General features: G+C 35.7%; 2 protein-coding genes across 4 annotated transcripts; one reads left to right on the forward strand and one right to left on the reverse strand.

The window, feature by feature from the left end:
• The first annotated feature begins 296 nt into the window (after positions 1-296).
• nudt17 (nudix (nucleoside diphosphate linked moiety X)-type motif 17) lies at positions 297-10032 on the forward strand. Of its 3 annotated transcripts, none has more exons than XM_079894962.1 (9): positions 297-530; positions 1183-1264; positions 1960-2073; positions 2208-2391; positions 2667-2692; positions 4909-5001; positions 5717-5815; positions 5916-6052; positions 9585-10032. In XM_079894962.1, the coding sequence occupies exons 2-9, from the start codon at positions 1184-1186 to the stop codon at positions 9760-9762; spliced, it is 912 nt and encodes a 303-aa protein (XP_079751088.1). In that variant the 5' UTR covers positions 297-530; position 1183; the 3' UTR covers positions 9763-10032. The 3 variants fall into 3 exon arrangements, with proteins under 3 accessions (XP_079751088.1, XP_079751087.1, XP_079751089.1); XM_079894961.1 differs by lacking the exon at positions 297-530 and adding an exon at positions 784-1060; XM_079894963.1 differs by lacking the exon at positions 297-530 and adding an exon at positions 851-1093.
• Positions 10033-11668: 1636 nt separating this feature from the next.
• Positions 11669-19280, reverse strand: LOC307172508 (uncharacterized protein). Its single transcript, XM_079894934.1, has 8 exons — positions 19261-19280; positions 18646-18827; positions 17505-17578; positions 17283-17422; positions 16146-16915; positions 15091-15231; positions 11801-11866; positions 11669-11725 (listed from the first exon to the last, which is right to left on the reverse strand). The coding sequence occupies exons 1-7, from the start codon at positions 19262-19264 to the stop codon at positions 11810-11812; spliced, it is 1368 nt and encodes a 455-aa protein (XP_079751060.1). The 5' UTR covers positions 19265-19280; the 3' UTR covers positions 11669-11725; positions 11801-11809.
• Positions 19281-19931: the final 651 nt, after the last annotated feature.

Raw genomic sequence — 19931 nt, forward strand, 5'->3', positions numbered from 1 at the left:
GATGTTCTCATTTTATTGCTTTATTTGTCACAGTGCACAAACACAATCAAATCAGTAGACGTGAATATAAACTCTCAGCAAATAATTGAGAGTACAGTTTAATCCAGAAAATGGGTTTCAAAATCTAGATGCATTTTTATAGAATTTTATTGTAAATTACAAGCTTGTTTCCACCACGGAATAAAAAATTTTAAAGTTCATTTTGCATCTTTTTATCTCACAATTCTAACTATTTTCGATTGCGAGATTATATCTCTCAATTCAGATTTTAGCAGAATTGCGAGTTTGCCTCTGGCGGTCAGTAGGAATGAAACATAACTCGCAATTGCAAATTTATATCCCACATTTCTGAGAAAAAAGGTAGGTAAACAGAAAGTTGACGGCACCCATTGATTTTCATAGTAGCCTATTTCTTTTTTTCCTACTTGCAGGCTGTCGTCAACTGTCTGGTTACCATACAACATTCTTTAAAATATCTTCTTTTGTGTTCAACACAAGAAAGAAACATACAGGTTTGGAACAACTTGAGGGTGAGTAAGAAATTACAAAATTTTCAGTTTTGCGTGAGCTATCCCTTTAAACCTTGTATGGGAAACCGGGAGATAAACTTATAATTGCGAGTTAAGTCAGAATCAAGCTTCAATAATTCTCCCTCTTGACTACCTGGAGAAGTGTAACAAATATCAATTTAATACTTTAGTAATAAAAAATAAAAAAAATCTAAAAAAGACTTTTATTCTAAAACATCAGGACACGTCTTTGACGCGTCCTCTAAGCTCATGAATATTTATTACGTAGTATTACGTTGGCTCAGTATTTCTTCCTGATTTGCCGCAAGGTTTCTAAACGAATCAATAACACAGTTAATATTTATAGATGAGTCGTACAGCCTTTTTACAGTAAATAGACTTTTATTTTAAAACATCAGAAGCCATTTTCCGGAGGTTCAGTTCGGATGGTGTTTGTTATGGTCTGGGGTTTGGGTTCAGAGTCTTGACAGCATGTTGTTTGTGTTTCTGCTCTAAACACTCATTCATGAGCTCTGACGATCTCCTGGATAGTTAAGTTGTTCATCCTGATTATTACTAGTACTGTATGCAATATAATATGAATAGGTTGTAGTAATTTGTCAAATCATGAATTAAAAAAGTTAATTGTCATATTCTGTGGTGATGTCTACAGTATGGAGAAGGTGCGAAAGATTGTAGTTCATCTGTCGAAGGAAACCATAAACGCCGCTCCGCAGTGCGCGAGATTCGTGCAGGTCAGCTCATATTATTCCACATCACTTTACAATAAGATCCCATTAGTTAACGATAGTTAATGCATTAACTTGATAATGAGCAATACATTTGTTACAGTATTAACGTTAATTAATAAAAATAGAATTGTTCATTGTTAGTTCGAGCTCAGGTCAATCAAATAATATTAACAAATACAACTTTTAATTGTAATCATGTATTAGTAAATGTTGAAATAAACATTAACCAAGATTAATTAATGCTTTAGAAGTATTTTTCATTGTTAGTTCATGTTAATTTATGTAGTTAACTAATGTTTACAAATGAAATATTATTCTAAAGTGTTACCAAATATGCATATAATTATTCATTTAAAAATATCCAATTATACATAATCATTTTTAATAATAATCTATTTAAAACAATCCTATATGATAGTACCAGGCCATTTGTGGGCATCTAGAGTTGGAAAAAACATTTAAATATTTGGTAACACTTAAGGTTCAGTTGTTTACATGAACTAAGACTGAACAATAATTCTACAGCATTTATTAATCTTAGATCATATAGATTTCAATATTTACTAATACATTATTAAAATAAATAATCAATAATTATTATATTAATAATGAAATAAGTACCCTATATCAAAGCAACAGAAGACTACAGTATGTGCTTATTTAGCTGGATAAACATACAGTGTGTAATTTTTTTCCAGAGCATAACTGGACACTTTGTCGGGAGTGAGGATCAGGCAAATGTGAGCTGTTCTTTGGAGAATAACAGATTTATTTTATGTGACCGGTTGTGTGATGGAGCAGTTCCTCTGAAGGTGAGATCACACTGAATTTATTTTATGGCGTTTTCAGTTTTGTTAATTGAACAATCCAGCAACAATTTCCAGTTTTGTTAATCCAGTTAATACAGGAAATTTATTTGTGGATCAAACTCATTGTCTGACCCTAGAGGGCGTCGTTTTGCCCCATCAAATACCTGTCTCACTCAGAGGCAGCCTCCTTGCCTCCAGATACCCTCAGCCGTGGGGTAGACGTGGGCGTGGCTGTGCTGCTGCAGTCCGCCGATCAGAAGCTGTTGCTGACGCGTCGTGCCTCCAGCCTCCGGATCTTCCCCAATGTTTGGGTTCCGCCCGGTGAGTGTCATTCCGTACCCACCCAAATGATTCCTGAGATTACCACTCACTCATATAAGTGTGTGCTCACTCATGTTAATGATTTACAGATGAGTGAGGTCAGTTTTATCTGGTTTTAAAGACACCATTTTAAACGGTCATTTTATTATCTGTCGAATCTTAGATCTGACATTCCATCATGTCAGCTGAAATTAGCTACAGAAATTTGACCAGCATATGTGTGTGAGAATACTGTGGTGTTCAAGACTAATAATGGATGTAATTTGTTTGTTCAGGAGGCCATGTGGAGCTGAATGAAAAGGTACATTTTGAATTGCATAAACAATGAGCTGTCAATCAATCAATCAATCAATCAATCAGTCAGTCAGTCAGGCATTAAATGTGCAGTAAGGTATTCTAGAGAAACGCTGTTGATATATTTTTTTTAAATGAACCTAAAATGCACAAACATGGAATGTCTCTTGATCATAGCTAAGACGAAGAAAATTAATGCTTAAAGTCCACGTGAACCGGAAGTTGCAAACGACTTTTCTCCAGTGTTGTGACGTATTTCCCAGTGAAAAGGAATATTGAACAGAGGGCGGGGTTTTACTCTAGCGCTCCTCCTCTCCATCTCTGCTCATAACCAGCTCATAACAGACTAACGGTTTGAGGGGAGTGGTTAAGCGTTTCCCAACCCAAGCCGTCAAACCTACATCATCAGAGAAGGAACGCCATTCCACACCGGAAGTAACTTTTCAGACTTTGATTAAAGATTACGACGGCAAACAGTTTTTTTCTGTGTATTAACTTGCACAGATTGATTTTTCACCACAAGACTAGTAATATGCGCTCACCAAGTAAATAGGGTCAATTTTGATTTCAGTTGGACTTTAAGATAAAAATAAAGCAAAGATGATGACCGAACAACAAGGAAGATCAAAAAATAATCATAAGAGTACACAGAAGCAAGAGTTTTGTTAGTCACTGGCAGCACACCAGCTCTAGACAAACAACGACATTCAAACTGTCCCGTTACTATAGCTAACATTACAACAGCATATCTTGTTTCTGCGAAACATAGCAAAACCAATGCTACTCACGTACTATATTGAGCAGAAACAACGCAACCCCGCCGTCTGTTTTCAGGCCTTCCTGCTTGGGTCTCTCCAGCGCTGGAAAGCTTTTCTAATACTAACGTGGGTCTTAAAGCTCTTGCCTGATCATAACCTTTCTTTTTCTAGTGATATTCCTCAAGAGATTTTCTCTTTTGCGATGTCTCTCAGCTATCTCTCTTTCTACAGTCTTTCTTCTAATCTCCCTCTTGCTCACTCTCTCTCCTCCTCCATCATGAGTGGACACGCCCCCTACTGCTGATTGGCTACAAGTGTGTTGTGCTGCTCGGTTCGATACACTTTCAACAGCGTTTCTCAGAAATCACTCACTGCACCTTTTGACAAATGTTGTCAAGTAATTTTAAATTGCTTTAGATAATTCGTTTTTGATTTATTTATTGATTGATTGATTGATTGATATAAAAAATCTGAGACTACTTTTTTGCATTCTTTTTCAATTTAATACAATATTTTATTTTTCATTACCAATTATATTATCAGCATAACAAACTGAGTGTTTAAATTGTTTGTTGACAGCAGCACTTGAACTGCATTAACAAGTTTGTCATTGACCTAGAAATAGTAAATATTTGCTCTTCATTTTATGTCATGATTTTTTATTTGTTTTAAATCCTAAAACTATCTTTATTTCTAAGATTAATAAAAATGAAATTCCAGATTTTGGTGCTAAATTATTCAACCCCACCATATATACAATATAATTTATAGACCCACAAAATAATATAACATGCACATATATATATATATATATATATATATATATATATATATATATATACGCACACACATATATATTTATATATATTTATATATATGCACACACACACTACCATTAAAAACTTTGGGGTCGGTATAATGTTTATTATGTTTCTTAGTCTGTTATGTTCATCAATGAAGCATTTATTTGACCAAAAACGTGGTAAAGACAGTAATATTGTGAAATATTGTTGCAACTATTAATAACTGTTTTCTATTTGAATATATTTAAAAAATGTATTTATTCCTGTGGTAACAAAGCTGAATTTTCACTTCAGTATTCAAAGTCACATGATTTTACGGATTCTTTAATAAATAGAAAATTCTAAAGAACAGCATTTATTTTAAATTAGAAATATTTTGTAACACTATAAATGTCTTTACTGTCACTTATGATCATTTTAATGCATCCTTGCTGAATAAAAGTATTAATTTCTTTAAAAAAAATCTTACTGACCCCAAAGTTTGGAGTGGTGGTATACATTTTATAATTATATTTTATTTCGAGTAATTCTATGTAATGTAATGTCTTTGTATAATAATATAATAATGTCACTGTGAATTAGAGTGAGTTAATGAACAACTAAGATATTATTTTGACTAAATGAATAGCTCAGTGATTTCTATGTGTGTGTGTGTGATCTAGCTGTTGGATGCAGGACTCAGGGAGCTGCAGGAAGAGACCGGTCTGAAACTGAGCCCTGATGAGCTCTCCTCTCAGTTGCTCGGCCTGTGGGAGGTGTGTGTTTACAGCACAATGTTTTTTGTGAGACCTGCAGCCAAAGTCCAAAGGGGCCATTGCGCAGACACGCTGAATTTGACAGACCGAGGCCGATTGTTTGCAAACCGTAATTGCGTAACCTGGAACAGTCAGGCCTTGCACACATCTGTTGTCTATCTCAACAGTTTAATCATTGAAATTAGGCTGTTAGCTCGAGATGTAAATCTAATCAAGCTGATCCAGAGGGTTTACTTTAATTTTCACAAAACAAACATATGAGATGGTAAAGGAATAGTTCATCCAATGATGTTGTCGTCATGTCCTCATCTCCATGGTGTATGGTTTTATTTATTATTCATGAACATGTAGTCTGAATATTCGAGCTGTTCTTTTCCATGCCTGGAAAGTGAATGAGGAACAGACTCAGTTCTCTGATAATCTTCATCTCCCACGTAACTCTCAAATGTTGCGGTTGCATATAATCAAACTTTTTGGCAGTATAAATCACCATCCACTTTCATTGTATTGAAAAGAGAGGCTTGAACATTCTTCCTAACATCTCATTTTGTGTTTCATGGAAGATAGAAAATAGATAGACATGATGATGACTAGATGATGCCAAAAACATAATTTAAATAAGATAAATGTACTATTTAAAGTTTGGGGTATGTATGATTTAAAAAAAAAAAAAATTGTAATGGTAGTGTACTTTATTTGATTATTCTCTGTCCAGTCAGTGTATCCGCCCATGTTGTCCAGAGGACCGCCTCAGAGACATCACATCGTGACGTACATACTTCTGAAGAGCTCTCAATCACACCTGCAGCTTCAGGTATAGCTTTGGGATATCGACAGATAGAAACATGTTTACAGATTACAGCTGCTGATTTGAGGTCCATGTGCTCCATAAGATCTCTCTCCTTCTTTCTCAGGCTTGTTTGCACCCAGATCCTGCTGAAGTCAGTGCGTGTGTGTGGGTCGATGCAGGTCTGGTGAAAGTTGTGGTGTCTGCTGTGGATGGTGAGAAGGATTCTGTTCGAATGCCAGCTGACCTGCCACAGACCATCAGGTATGGAGAACTTTATTCATCTCTATAAATATGAAATCATAGTCAGATTTTGTTTTTCTAAATATATCCAAAAAAAAAAAAAAGTTACATAACCTGATACATCAGGCTTTTATGACTCATATGGTATGATATGGGCCATTCTACAGAATTGGTGCAAACTGCTGTCCCTCATCCAAAAAACACATTTGAAAAGCATTTAATTATTAAAATCTTAGATGTTTACTAAGATCCTTCAATTATCTATTGAAACCCACAATAATATTTAAGATATCAGTAAGCTTTATATATATAAAATCATAATTTATGGGCTACTTTCAATTAGGAGGTGGCTGTCCCAAACCCTAACCCCTAAATTTCAACTTGTGAAAATGATATTGAATAATTTTTTGCAAATTTTTCCATTCTTGTTTTAAAAAAAATATATATATATATTTTTTTTTAAATGAAGTTAAAAAAATATTTATTTTATATTTTATTTTTAAATCATGAAACTTTATCTAAAAAAACATGTCCCGCATTTTCATGTCACTACCAAAACAGTGAATGTTGTAGTCCATTGGCTGAGACTGATTTTAACCACACTCCTACATTTTTGATCAGGAAATATTCCTGTGTCCCTCTCTCTCATGTGCTATATGGTGAGTAGATTGATCCCATCATTTTGAGGTAAATGTGTTCTAAAGTCTAAAAATCTGTGTGTAACTTTAAGGAATGTCACTACCAAACTCATTTTTTCTGCTATTGAGAAATTTTTTTGGGATGTTATTCCATAAAATTTAGTTGTTATATGTGTTCAACTGTTCTGACCAGTGATGGCTAACCATGTGCTGATTAGCATCTTCGAGCTAGGCTCAAAAGTTATCTAAAATTGTCACTACCAAAACAGTCACAACCGAAACATTTTCTTGAAGTTTCGGTTGTGACATTGTTTTGGTAGTGACAAAAGGGAACACATAATCCTTTATTTGGAGGAATAAACTACATTTTAGTACAGTTATGCAAATAATTACTACTGTAGTATGTTTTAGTAGTGTTTTAGTATGCAATATTCTGTTAAAATTCTGTAATGTGATGAGGTTACAATTACTTAAGGTTGCAGTCCATGATACTAGCTTAGGTGTAAGGTTGTTGTCAGTAATGTTAATTTCTATGATTAACTTGGCAAGGAGAATGACATAAAACACCAACATGCCTAAAAAAATAGAAAAACTACAACAGAGAGACAGAGAGAATACAAACAAAGGTTGAGGGAAGACCCAGTGAAGTACGAGGAATACTTAAGGAAAGAAAATGAAAGAAATAAGAAACGAAGGGAAGAAGGAAAGTTGAAGAGTATCAGTGAATTATCTGACAGGGAGCAAAGACATGTCAGAAAAGCATGGAGGAAAAGACAGAAAAGACACAGGATGATGGTGAAAAGACAAAAAGAGATGGAGACATTTTGCAGGGCTTCCACACCACCTAGCACTTCCAGTGAGGGTGATCAGACACCAGTACACACACACACACACACACACACACACACACACACACACACACACACACACACACACACACACACACACACACACAGACAGAGAGTTCAGTGGTTCTGGAGATTTATCTGAATGACTCATAAACAAAATGTTGAAAATGTGAAAATAAAACAAAGTGGTTCTGAGTCTACATTGTAAGTTGTTGTTTTTTTAGGAAGAAAAATCTATGAGCATACCTCTTCTCACTTGCACCTCAAGACCCAAAATATAGAATAGCTCTAGGTGTTCTTATAAGATATTTACTGTCAGATGTGTGTCTGCTATATGTACTGACTGCATATGTGCATCATAGTTATTTATTTATATTAACATAAAATGTGGACAGTCTGATTCAGCCATGGCAAACTAATTTTCACTACCAAAACATTACTGTCACTACCAAAAATGTGCAGTCACTACCGTAACATGGGATGTTTTGTCAAAAATAAAGTATATTGAATTATCAACTAAGATGTTATGATAGTGTTTGGTTCAATGCATATTAATACTAATGAATCCTTAACTTTGAAATCAGTACGATAAACTTTATGCCTTCTACAAAGAAAGATTGGGTTCAAAATACAACAAATCTCATAAATCACACTTAAAATATTATTAAAATTATAATCTTTATTGATTTAACCAGTAAAAATATTTTTTAAAAATAGAAAAAATATATATTTATAAGGTAGATGTAAACAAAATCTTAATAGGTCATTATAAGCCTTCTTAATAAATTATTTAATATTGTGTTTCGGTAGTGACAAATTTGGGGAGAAGGAAAATATTCCAGCATTTTCTGAAAATACAATATGAGAATTAACTGCACAATTACTAGAAAAGCATACCTTGGATATTATACAATTTGCATACATGCAAAATTTGTGGGAAAAAACAAAAAAATTTCAAGATGTTTCCAACTCTGACTTTGCACCAATTCTGTAGAATGGCCCATATAGGAGAATTTTATGGAAGCTTGTTTCCGCCACTGAATAGAAAATAAAAAAAGGTAATTGCGACTTTGTATCTCACAGTTGTGACTTTTTTCTCGCATTTCCGAATGAACAGATTTGTGTGATATAATCTTACAATTGTAATCTCACAATTGTGAGTTATAAAGTCAGAATTTCAAGATATAAAGTCGAAAATGCGTTATAAAGTCAGAATTGCGAGATATAGGGCTAAACTCACAATTGCGAGAAAAAAGTCAGAATTCTGACTTTTTCTGACAATTCCGAGTATATCTCGCAATTATTTTTTCCTCACAATTCTGATGAGTTTTTATCATGCAATTCTGACTTCATAACTCGCAATTGTGAGGGAAAAAAGTCAGAATTATAAGATAAAATATTCCGTGGCGGTAACAAGCGTCCTGAGAATACAGAGGAGAAAATACCCAAGGCCCAAACTGAGCAAAAATATGCAATTTGGTGCAAAGCTTATGCAAATCAATGAGATCTTTATAACAGTATAGCTGACTACTTACATAAAATGCATATAAATATCAGTTGTCACTTTATAGCTCCAATAATATGTCTTAGTAAGATTAATTAATTTAATTGTATGATTTTAAAATTGGTTGTGGTTGAGGAGATTCCCCCCTTCCATGTTAAGCGCTTTGAGTGCAGAGAAATGCACTATAAGAATGTAATGAATTATAAACAAGATTTTTCTAAAAATGATGTATAATCATGGATAATCAAACAATCCTAATTTGTTTCAGTCCAGTATGTGTTCATCTTGTAATACAACTGTATTAAATTTATTCTTACGTTTCCTTTTTAAAAATCACTAGATTTCATTGAAAAAATACACGTGTACTGCGACCTAAAGGGGGACGTTTTTAGAATTATACAATAAGGCCTTTTACTTGTTAAAAAACATAAACTCCCAATGAGAAAACAGTAGACATGTAGTAGATTGTGTATATCAGGTTTTTCAGCAAAGTTGGCTTTATAGGTTTAAGTATTTATTCCATTGTTTTGAATGTTCGTTTCCTGTATGTTGTTTGTTGTCAGTGTGACAGAGGTGTCTCCACACGCTGAGCTGAGCGAGAGCTCACTGCCTGTTTCTTTGTTCTGTAACCGGGCCCCGGAAAACGGCGAGGACATTGAACGAGTCAGCACCGGAACCAAATTTGCATTAGAACTGTGGTTGAAAACATTGGGGCCTCAAGCTGAGATGGGCTGTCGATGACTCTCTGCCAGCTTCTGTTTATGTTCATTACCATTTAACCAGTGCCTTGAGGAAGACAGCACCACCTGCTGGACTGGAGCTATTTCAGCAGGGCATAACATTAAAATCTAAATTTTGCCAAAAAGTTTCAAAAGCTTTAGATTTACTGTATCCCTTATGTGATATTTTTATTTAACCCCTGTCAGTTCACAACATTTATTTTTAATTACAACAGAAACAACTGTGTCCTCTCTGTTAAAGCTGGCACATTAAAGTTGGTTTAAAACTGCAGTCCGTAGCTTTTTGGGGTTAAAAATTATCCAAAATAAATTTTTGAGCAAGTACATAACCAGTGTTCAAAACTATCTGCTTGCCTTAGCTCGATTCAAAACTGTAAGCTTGTAATAAAGTTTTTAAATTCAGTGTGGTACTGGTGGATTTCCGCGGGAAATTCAAGCATGTCTTGTCACATCTGTTCACATAAAGAAGGTGTCCCGGCTAGTAGACTTTATTGCGTTTGAGGACGCTGGAGGTGGAGATTTATAGCTGTTTCTCACAGCACTTGATATAATTAAAATCAATTTGATGGTGGATCCAGAAAGGTTCAAACGACAATCACCAGTGACAACTGGAGATTCACCCGAACAAACGCGAAAGACTTCGGAGAAAAAAAAGAGACTGCAACCGGCCCACGCGAAAACAAGGATAAATATCGGAAGGGCATTAAATGTAGTTGTTAACATTAACAATTTGAGAACTAAGTATAATTTGCATGGTTTGACGTGATATGATAAGCGATCGATAGATTTAATCAGCGCGATTTACTGCAATGCATTTTTCCCCTTAGTCGGTCAGAACAAAAGTGGATGTTAGTTACTTGTTCAGATGACATTTTCCACTGAAAATTCTTATGTTGGTCATACTTCCAAAAAGTAGAATCTGTGATTGCGAATGACAGTATCCACACCGGCGCGGCGACTGACAACCGCACATTCTCCTCAAAACATTGGATTCATCCGCGCTGTGCCGTGCCGAGGCACAACGCACGTAAAGTTGATAATTCCGCGAATAACTGCAATTGCAGATTTCGAACAGAGATGGCGACAAAGAGGAAAATATAGAGGTAATTTAAATATTTGAAATCTGAATATCACTTTGTCTCTTTTTAACTCCACAATAATCAAACACTTTCATATGCAGAATAAATTAATCATGCCAAACACACCTGTTTATAGGATATAATCACGTGTGTGTGTGACCTGAAGCTTTGAGTCTAAAATATGAGAAAAATGAAATTTCATCACAGATTACACTTGACCACAAAGATAATCTGCAGCATTTCACTTGCTGCCCTTCCTCTACATTGTGTTCTTGCTGTTCAAATACTCCATATCTTGATTTCTCCATCAGGATAATGCCTGGGACATTTTTCTCCTCTTTGCTTTTAAGCAGAAATTGAACTGAAGTTACAGAGCCCCTCGACCAACTAGTTCTATTCAGTTTATTCCATACCGAGTTTGTCACCTGATGCTCAATCATGAGCCACATGTTTATGCTCTTTCTCAGGGCCAAAAATTATGTTACACTTACAATGGGTTACACTATCGCTCTACATTGCAATTTAAACATATGTGCTGCATTATGTGACTCATTTCAGCTCTGATTCTTGACCTCAATCCTCCAGAAAACAAACTAGTCATCCCACGGCCATTTTCAGAAACTCTTTTTAATTTCACTAAATCACTGTTAATACATCACATCATTCAGTCCATGTTTAAAAGTTACAAAGAACATTGTGCAAAGGTATATTGTAGGAAAATAAATTCTAAATAGATGGTAATGGCATGTAAAATCATTTCCCTGTCTGTTCAGCTTCCTGCAGTGCAGTGCCGGTTGAATGACAGTTATTCTTCCAACTGAAGTTTTTCCTCAGGTCTTGTTCTTCACACGTGGAGGGAGTGACAGTGTTGGGGAGTCGGAGAACCTGAAGTGTGAGATTGAGCTCTGTTGGGTTTGTTAAGTGTGTCATAGGTACTGCTGCATGTGTGTTTTACTGTACCTGTGTCCATCATTTGTTCACCACGTACATTCCTGTCCGGTTTTTCGGAGGTTTTTCTCTGGCGTCCTGTTATTAACAGAGTCAGTTATCATTACATGCACATCATAATGCCAATTCTGAAAATAAAACAATACTTCCTTCAGCATAAGACATATAGTGTCAAAAGTAACCCCCTTTATATATTTTTATGATGTTTGAACTCTTTACTGTTTTGTTTTTTAAATATATAATATATATTTAGTTTATTTTCATGTGATTTTTTTAAAATTACATTCTATATATTACTTTTATATTTTTGTGTTTGCATATTTTTCTTTTAATTTTTTTACTATTTATTATTATTATTATTTTTATTAGTGCTGTCATATTGATTAATCACATCTGACATAAAAGTTTGTTTGTATAATATATGTGTTTAATATAACATTAATATTACATTTCTTTTAGCACACCAGGGTGACCAAGAACATGAAATTGTCTAGCTATGACTTTATGACTAGCTATGTTTCGCAGGAGTATTAATGCACGGCGAGGAGGAAAGTTTGAGTGGCCAAAACCTCTCCAAAGATCACAGATGGAGAATTGCAGAGATTAGTTGAGTCTTGGGGTCAGAAAGCCAAAAAAACAACTCCTACATCACCACAAGTTGTTTTGGAGGGTTTCAAGAAAAATCATCCGCGCTCATCCAAAAATAAACTCCAGAATATTCAGTTGTCAGACACGACTGGATCTTCAAAAAGAACTTCACGGATTCTATGGTCAGATGAAATTAAAAAGAGCTTTTGGCAGCAAACCCACCAGATGTGTTTGGTGCAAACAGGGATAAAAAGTACCCCATGCCTATGGTTAAATATACCGCTGAATCTTTAATGTTGTGGGCATATTTTTTTGCTGGAGGTCCTGGACATCTTATTCAGATACATGGTTTCATAGATTCTAGCAAATACCAACATATAAAAAATCAAAACCTGACTGCCTCTGATAGAAATCTTATAATGGGCCGTGGTTGGATCTTCCATCAGGACAACGATTAAACAAACATTAATCAACACAAAAATGCGTCACTGAGCACAAAACGAAGTTTCAGTCCCCTGACCTGAACCCTAGCGAAAATGAGGGGGGTGAACTGAAGAGAAGAAGCGCCAGCATGGGTCTGGGAATCTGGAGAGATTCTGTATGGAGGAATGTTCTCTGATCTCAGGTCAGGTGTTCTCCAAACTCATTAGGCATTATAGAGAAAAACTAAGAGCTGTTATCTTGGCAAAAGGACGTTAATTGCAAAAAGTATTTAATAAAAGGGTGCCAATAATTATGGCCAACGTGTTTTGGAGAAAAGCATTTATTTCATAATGTGATTTACCCCCCACTTTCAATTCTTCAATGAAAGGTTAGATGTTTGTGATTTTTTTAAATCAAATATTAAAAGGATAAACACTGCAGATTTATTTTTTTTACAGCCATCTTTGATCATATTTACCTGTGCTAGTAATTCTCATCACAACTGTGTACACACACACACACACATATATACATTATATAAACACAAAATTGTATGTTAGATGCAATTAATTGCGTTTAATTGATTTGACAGCACTAATTTTTAAATTGTAAATCATTTTACATTTTTATTTATTTGTTGTTTTGTATACTAGTTAAAATACACTTTTTCATCCTTTTCATTTTAATGAGGTCTCGCACAACCCGAGAAACAGCAAATAAATGTTTGATAAAAGATAGGTTTCTTCTTTTTTTCTGTTTAGGTGGTTACACCCTTTCTCCATTTTGTGTTTGGGTCCATAAGGAAAGTAAGTTGGAGGACTTGATCATTTTGTTTACGTTATCCCTATGAATCATCCCAGCGTGTTATTAATATAAATGCCAGTGCCCTAACAAACGCCTCAGTTCAGCTCAGTTCAGTTAATCACTCTCTGCTCTGATCAGCTGTCGACCGAAAACTGCTGCTCTGATGCATTCTGCCCTGGAGGCCTCAATGAGGGCTAGATTCAGTGTTTAAGTCTTTCTCTCCTGGCTCCCGGTATTGTTCGAATGTAGGCAGGGCATTGTGAGCGGTGACGCCGTGGCTACTGGACGATGGAGGAGACGCAGATGGAGGCCTCACAGTCTCTGAACGAGAGTCGAGTTTCCCACGCTTCAGGTTTCTTAGTCAGAGCCACACAAAGAGGGGCCTGTGCAGGCGACGGGGACGCTGGAACGCCAGGTAACAGTAGCCAATTTTCCCTAGTTCTGATCCGTGATTGTGGGGTCAGTGTTTTACATGGACAGAGATGGGGATGGAGAACCCTCCTGAAAAACCCCTCTGTTTCCCTCCACAATAAAGATGCAGTACTATAGTTAAAAGTTGCAAACCAAGATTTCCGTTTCGCATTCATTCTTAACATTTGCTTTATGTTGTATTGTTAGTCGTGTGAACAGGTTCAAATGGACGCTGCATGCTTTTCAAAAAGTGTTTGCATTAAATTACAGGTTACCCATTCACAGTGTTTTCACTAATAGGTGTGACTCTCAAATCCCCCATTCATCCAGCAACAGGCAGGAACAGATCCATTGTCTGTACGAGCAGGTAACCAAAGTTAACCCCCCCTTTTTATCTTGAAAGTAAGTCCTGTAGTTGTAGATAAATATTGTAAAAATCAAGATATGTATTTGTGGCTTTAATGATTTAATACGGCTGCTTTCATCCTCTCAAAAAATGCTGTGGTTCTGTTTTTGACTAATTCAGGGGTTGCTTTTTTATACTTTATAAAAAAAACTTTTTTATACATATTATTATAGTATTTTTTCATATTTTGAAATGGCTTTTATTTTTATATTTTCATTGTAAAAAAATTTCATTTTATTAGCTTTTATATCAGTTTATTTTTATATCAGTTTAATCATTTTAATACTTCAACTTTAACCTGTTTTATTTCAGCTAGTTGCCAAGACAACATATTAAAACTTTTTTGCAAGTTTTTAAAATAATTATTTTATTTAATATTTATATTTTATTCAGCTTTATTTCAATGAACAATTTGTAATCATTTTTGTTTTAGATAACAATAACAACACTGTCTTGAACAAACAATTTCAACAACCCCACATGAGTTACTGACAGCAGAGAATAAGCATTTGTCAGAGTTTGTCAGAGTTGATACCATCTGAACTCGCTGGTATAAAGTCCTAAAAATTTTAGGGAGTCACTTTTGTCATAGAATCTAGTTTCATAAACAAACTATAGGAACAAAATGCAAGCTAAGTTGCGTCAGAATGAATTATGGATTGTATCGCACCGCTTGTTTGCCGTTGGCTGTATCAAACGTGCTTTGCGTTGAGTACATGGGGATGTCTGGGTTGAAGTACATGGGAGGACTCATCTCTTCAGGTTCATTCACGAAAACTCTTCGTTTTGGACAACAGCACCAGAGCACCACCTGAGAGGAGGAACACCTTTGTCCTTTAACAGTACAGTCACTGACACAAAACTACCATATTACCTTGACTTTTTGACATAGTATCATGGTTTTATGTACATGTATACATGAACCATGGTATTATTTTGAGTATTTTACCAATAACACATTGCCTGACCAAAAATAAAGTCTCTGTTTGGATTTTGGGATGTGCTGGAGGAGACTTTACAGAGTGCTTGACTCTTGCATTGTCAATACAAAATCTTGACCAAAAATTGATGTTATGCAAAAAACATAACATTTATTTCCATAAATTTTTGGTCAGAATCTTGTATTGCCAATGCAAGAGTCCTGCACTCTATAAAGTCTCCTCCAGCACATCCCAAAGACATTCAATGAATTTAAGGTCTGGACTCAGATGCCAATTCATGTGTGAAAATGGTTGGGACGAGCATGAAGAATCATTCTTTCATACTTTGAGCCTGATGAATCTTGACATTGTCATCCTGGAATATGGCCATGATGTGTTTTTTCTACATGGTTGTTTAAGAAATGAAAAGCTATACACTCCCATCAGTTATGGTTAGAAGAACTGTTGCAAAACATATAACATTTTAGAAACATAATAATCACAGCAATAATAATCCAATTATAGACTCTTAAGTATTTGCCTATTTAAATCCAAACAGCGACTTATTTTTTGTCTTAGATGAATGTGGTAATCATTTAATAGTATGGTATATATCAAAGGTTAAATTGCATATAATCTGGTATGTACCGCCACTATAATTATAGATGGTAATATAGATGTTGAATACATTTTTATTATTTATTCAGATGAATGTACAATCAATACAATTTTAAAAGTTGCTACCATGTTCTCCTATAAAACCAAAGGTTCATACAATATTGATCCTACACCCTCGATCACTCACCAGAATGATGAGGATGATGAGGATGAAGAGACTGACAGCCGCCAGCGCTAAGAGGGCGATGCCCCATCCCGGCACCAGAGCGGAGGCAGTGGGAGATGGATAATTCACAGGCGTGGTCTTCGAGGACTGTGCTGTTGGAAATGGAGTGGAGCTGAATGTCGGGTTCACAACAGTGATGTGGATGGAGGTAAAAGTGGACTTGAGGGCTGTAGTGGTGTTATTGGGCGCAGTGGTGGTGGTGTTATTGGGGGCAGTGGTGGTGGTGTTATTGGGGGCGGTGGTGGTGGTGCCTTTTGGGGTTGCAGTGATGGTGGTATTTGGGACTGTAGTGATGGTGTCAGTGGTGGTGGTGCTATTGGAAGGGAACGTGATGGTACCAGCTTCTGTGGTGGTCTCAATAGGGACTTCAGTGGTGGTCCCATTGGTTACTCCATTGGTGGTGCTGTTGGGCGCTGCAGAAATACTTGTATTATTCATCAGTGAGTTGGTTGTGGTGTTTGGGTGCATTGTGGTGGTGTTAAAGGGAGTGGAGTTGGTGGAGTTGATGAAGTGTGTGATGTTTTCCACAACAACAGAGGTGGACATGTCAGGTGTGTGTGTGGATGTAAGGCGGCTGGTGAGGGATTCGGCGTCCGTTATGATCGCAGGAGTGGATGTGAGGGGCATGGCCATAAAGGGTGTGGTTGTAAAGGGTGTTCCTTTGTGTGTTGTCGTTGGTGGACTGATGAAGTTCTTCTCTTCTTCAAAAGGTTCTTCAGTTGATAGTTTATCTGCAGGTAGGATTGAATGTACTTTTCATTAGTTGTTGATGTATTTGTCAACACAATCTCATGACAATTCATATCTATTTTACATTTTGGCAAATCGGTGGCTAAATTGTATGAATGTGAACAGTCTCATTTGTACATTTTCCTACTTTCAGCTTATGCCCTAGTAATGGTTATGTTTAGGGGTTTTCACATTGCATGGAATCATACAAAATCGCCATCTTGTAAAATGGTTACTTTTTCCTGTGAAATGGGGTTGTGTTTGTCTGTTTTAGATGGTAATTTCTTTAACTTTTAATCCTATAAGTATAAAAACCCCAGTCAATGTGAAAACAAATCTGAAAGCAACCATTGTTGACTGTTATTTTACTTTCAATGTAGCTGAGGTCGATCTCTAGTGCCGGCGATGGAATTTGCTTGTACGCAGGCAAAAAGATGTCTCTCACAATCTCTGGATTGACTTGTGTCGGCCCAAACAGCAGTCGAGAAGTGGCGATCACAGACCCATTACTGCAAGAGAAGCACTTATAAGATCAGATATTCTCTGTCGCTTGGTTGTATTGGATGTAAATCTAAGATTAGTTGATCAAACCTGAAGGTCATCTCCTCTGTCCCCCAATATATCAGGTGAGTGGTGTTAAATGGTGGAGCATAAACATCTTCAAACTGGAAAAAGGAAAGAACAATGGTGAAAAAAGTCAAAATTCTTCAGAGTAAAACCAATTTAGGGGCCGTTTACATGACACCAGTTTCAACTAAAAACTGATTTTTTGTTTTGTTTTTGTGTTTTGTCTGTTCATTTACACTACAACAGCGTTTTGGGTGCCTGAAAACGAAAACTTTTTTAAAGGGGTTTCAAAGTGCAAGTTTTTGAAAAGAATACCATTGCCGTCTCTGTGTAAAATACAAAAACGCGAATTTGTGAAAATGGTGACATCATGCACATTATGTGTTCCTTTACAAAATGACATCGCCAACTACTGGCCTGGCATTATTAATACAGAGTTTTCATCATTTTCGCAGATCCGTGTAAATGGGGATCGTTTTGACAACGTTGTCGTCCGTACAAAGGAACTCCGATTTTAGTACATTGTTGTTGTGTAAATGTACCTTCAGTCGTCTCAACTGACCCTTTAAAATGCTCACTAATTTTGATTTAGTTTTGTTGATAATTACACTTTAAAAGTACCTTGGAATCACAATTTGTTTTTGGTCTGGGTACCATGGTAATGATATGGTTTCCATTACATTTATGCATTTGGCAGATGATTTTATCTAAAGCGACTTGCATTGCATTCAAAAATAGAGTACGTTTAATCAGTTCAATTTATCACATTGATAATACTGTGATATTCTATAAAGTACTTTAATTATTAGCATATTTTATTTTATTGGTACCATGGTAATAGAAGTGCCATGGTATGTCATTCATCATAATATCTTGTAAATACTATGGTACATTAATCTGGTACATTTACAAAAAATACTGTAACATGGCAGTATGATGGTATTACCATGGTACTTTAATATAAACTGTGTTATTAACATGGTATTCTAAGGCAAATGGTCCTTTTCTGTTAGTGTAATCATGGTATTTCCATCTGAGACCATCACTGTACCATTCACTTTCATGGCATACTGTATCCATTGGATGTATGTAATATATCCCAGAATACTGTAAATACCCCATGAATGCTTTACATACACAAGCATGATTAAAAAGAGACCCTCACCAGTCGTTCCACCTCTTGCTTGAGTGTTGTATACTCTGCTGATTGCTGGTCAGCCAGTGAGTCATTATAAACACGGTTAGTGATTCTGAGATCCATGATAACTGAAGTAAAAGCATGTGGAGTCAAGGCATCTGTGCTTTCAGTTGGGGAATCCCACGCAGAGATATTGACAGACTTTACACCTGAATCAGATTTTGATATATTCATCACAAAAAGTTTTTTTTGTGTGACTTTATCCTTTTCGCATAATATTTAAAATGTATAATTTAATTATTTCATCAAAAATGAGAAAATGTCATCAGTTATTCACCCTTGTGTCGCGAGACAAAAGAAGACATTTTGTACTGTGAAAGTCAATGGTGTCAAAAACAACAAATACAATTACTTTCATTGTATGGACAAAAAAAAACAAAAAAAAAACACAGACCTTTTTTAAATTATCTTCTTTTGTGCTCCACAATAGAAAGATCATCACACAGGCTTGGAACAACATGAGGGTGAGTAAAAAATGACAGATTTTTCATTTTTGTGAAAACTATCCCTGTTACAATGATACATAAAAGGTAATTGTTATATTTTGTGATTTAACATTTTTAAAACATAGCTGCTACTTACCCATGAAAAGTGCAATCCAAACAAAAGCTAAGGTGGTGGAGGCTCTTAGGATAATCTTCATCATCTTTGAAGACGAGTAATCCTTCAGCATGTGATCTGTGCCAGCGGGTTGAGTCAACATCAACTAATGTTCTGGACTCTAGAGAAAGTGCCTCTTTATCAGAGTGAACAGTCCTTTTATTGTTTGAGCACCTGAGCAGGTACCACACACAGGTGGGTGGAGCTCCTGCACTGCATTTTCTCTGATGCATTTTATAAAACCTCACAAATGAGATCTCAGTCATTTCTCCTTGACCGCAATTAGATTAAATGTCGACCTTTTTCTCATGTCTCATGCTTTTCAGATGGTTGTCCTGAGAGAAAAAAACACTTGTGATCCCACATGGCTCCAGTAGAGTTTAAGAATAGGTCTCACCAATGTCTTACAGTGTGCTTAAATTGGCCAGTAAGTCTGTCAAAAGTATTTTTTTTAAAGATTTTTTTCTCTCTCCAAGAACATGATCTGAGCTATGTTATCCACATTGATTTTATAGCATCTGAGACAAAAGGTTTTTCTAACATTGCCATTTAAAACATTGTTTATAAATGTTCTCTGAATGTAGATATGCACAAGTGGCTGTGGAATATCTGATTTACTTTGAATAGAGATATGAAATTGTGAGTGAATAAGA

The sequence above is a fragment of the Squalius cephalus genome (assembly GCF_949319135.1).
Source record: "Squalius cephalus genome assembly, chromosome: 15".
Lineage (NCBI taxonomy): Eukaryota > Metazoa > Chordata > Actinopteri > Cypriniformes > Leuciscidae > Squalius > Squalius cephalus.

Excerpts from the sequence above, each read along its gene's own strand:
- nudt17 (XM_079894962.1), top strand. The coding sequence starts at position 1,184 with ATGGAGAAGGTGCGAAAGATTGTAGTTCATCTGTCGAAGGAAACCATA. Across the intron at positions 1,265-1,959 it reads AGTGCGCGAGATTCGTGCAG|AGCATAACTGGACACTTTGT; the intron begins GTCAGCTCATAT and ends ATTTTTTTCCAG. Across the intron at positions 2,392-2,666 it reads CAATGTTTGGGTTCCGCCCG|GAGGCCATGTGGAGCTGAAT; the intron begins GTGAGTGTCATT and ends TTGTTTGTTCAG.
- LOC307172508 (XM_079894934.1), bottom strand. Across the intron at positions 17,423-17,504 it reads ACAGAGGAGATGACCTTCAG|TAATGGGTCTGTGATCGCCA; the intron begins GTTTGATCAACT and ends CTTCTCTTGCAG. Across the intron at positions 11,867-15,090 it reads CAGCCAACGGCAAACAAGCG|GACGCCAGAGAAAAACCTCC; the intron begins GTGCGATACAAT and ends TGTTAATAACAG.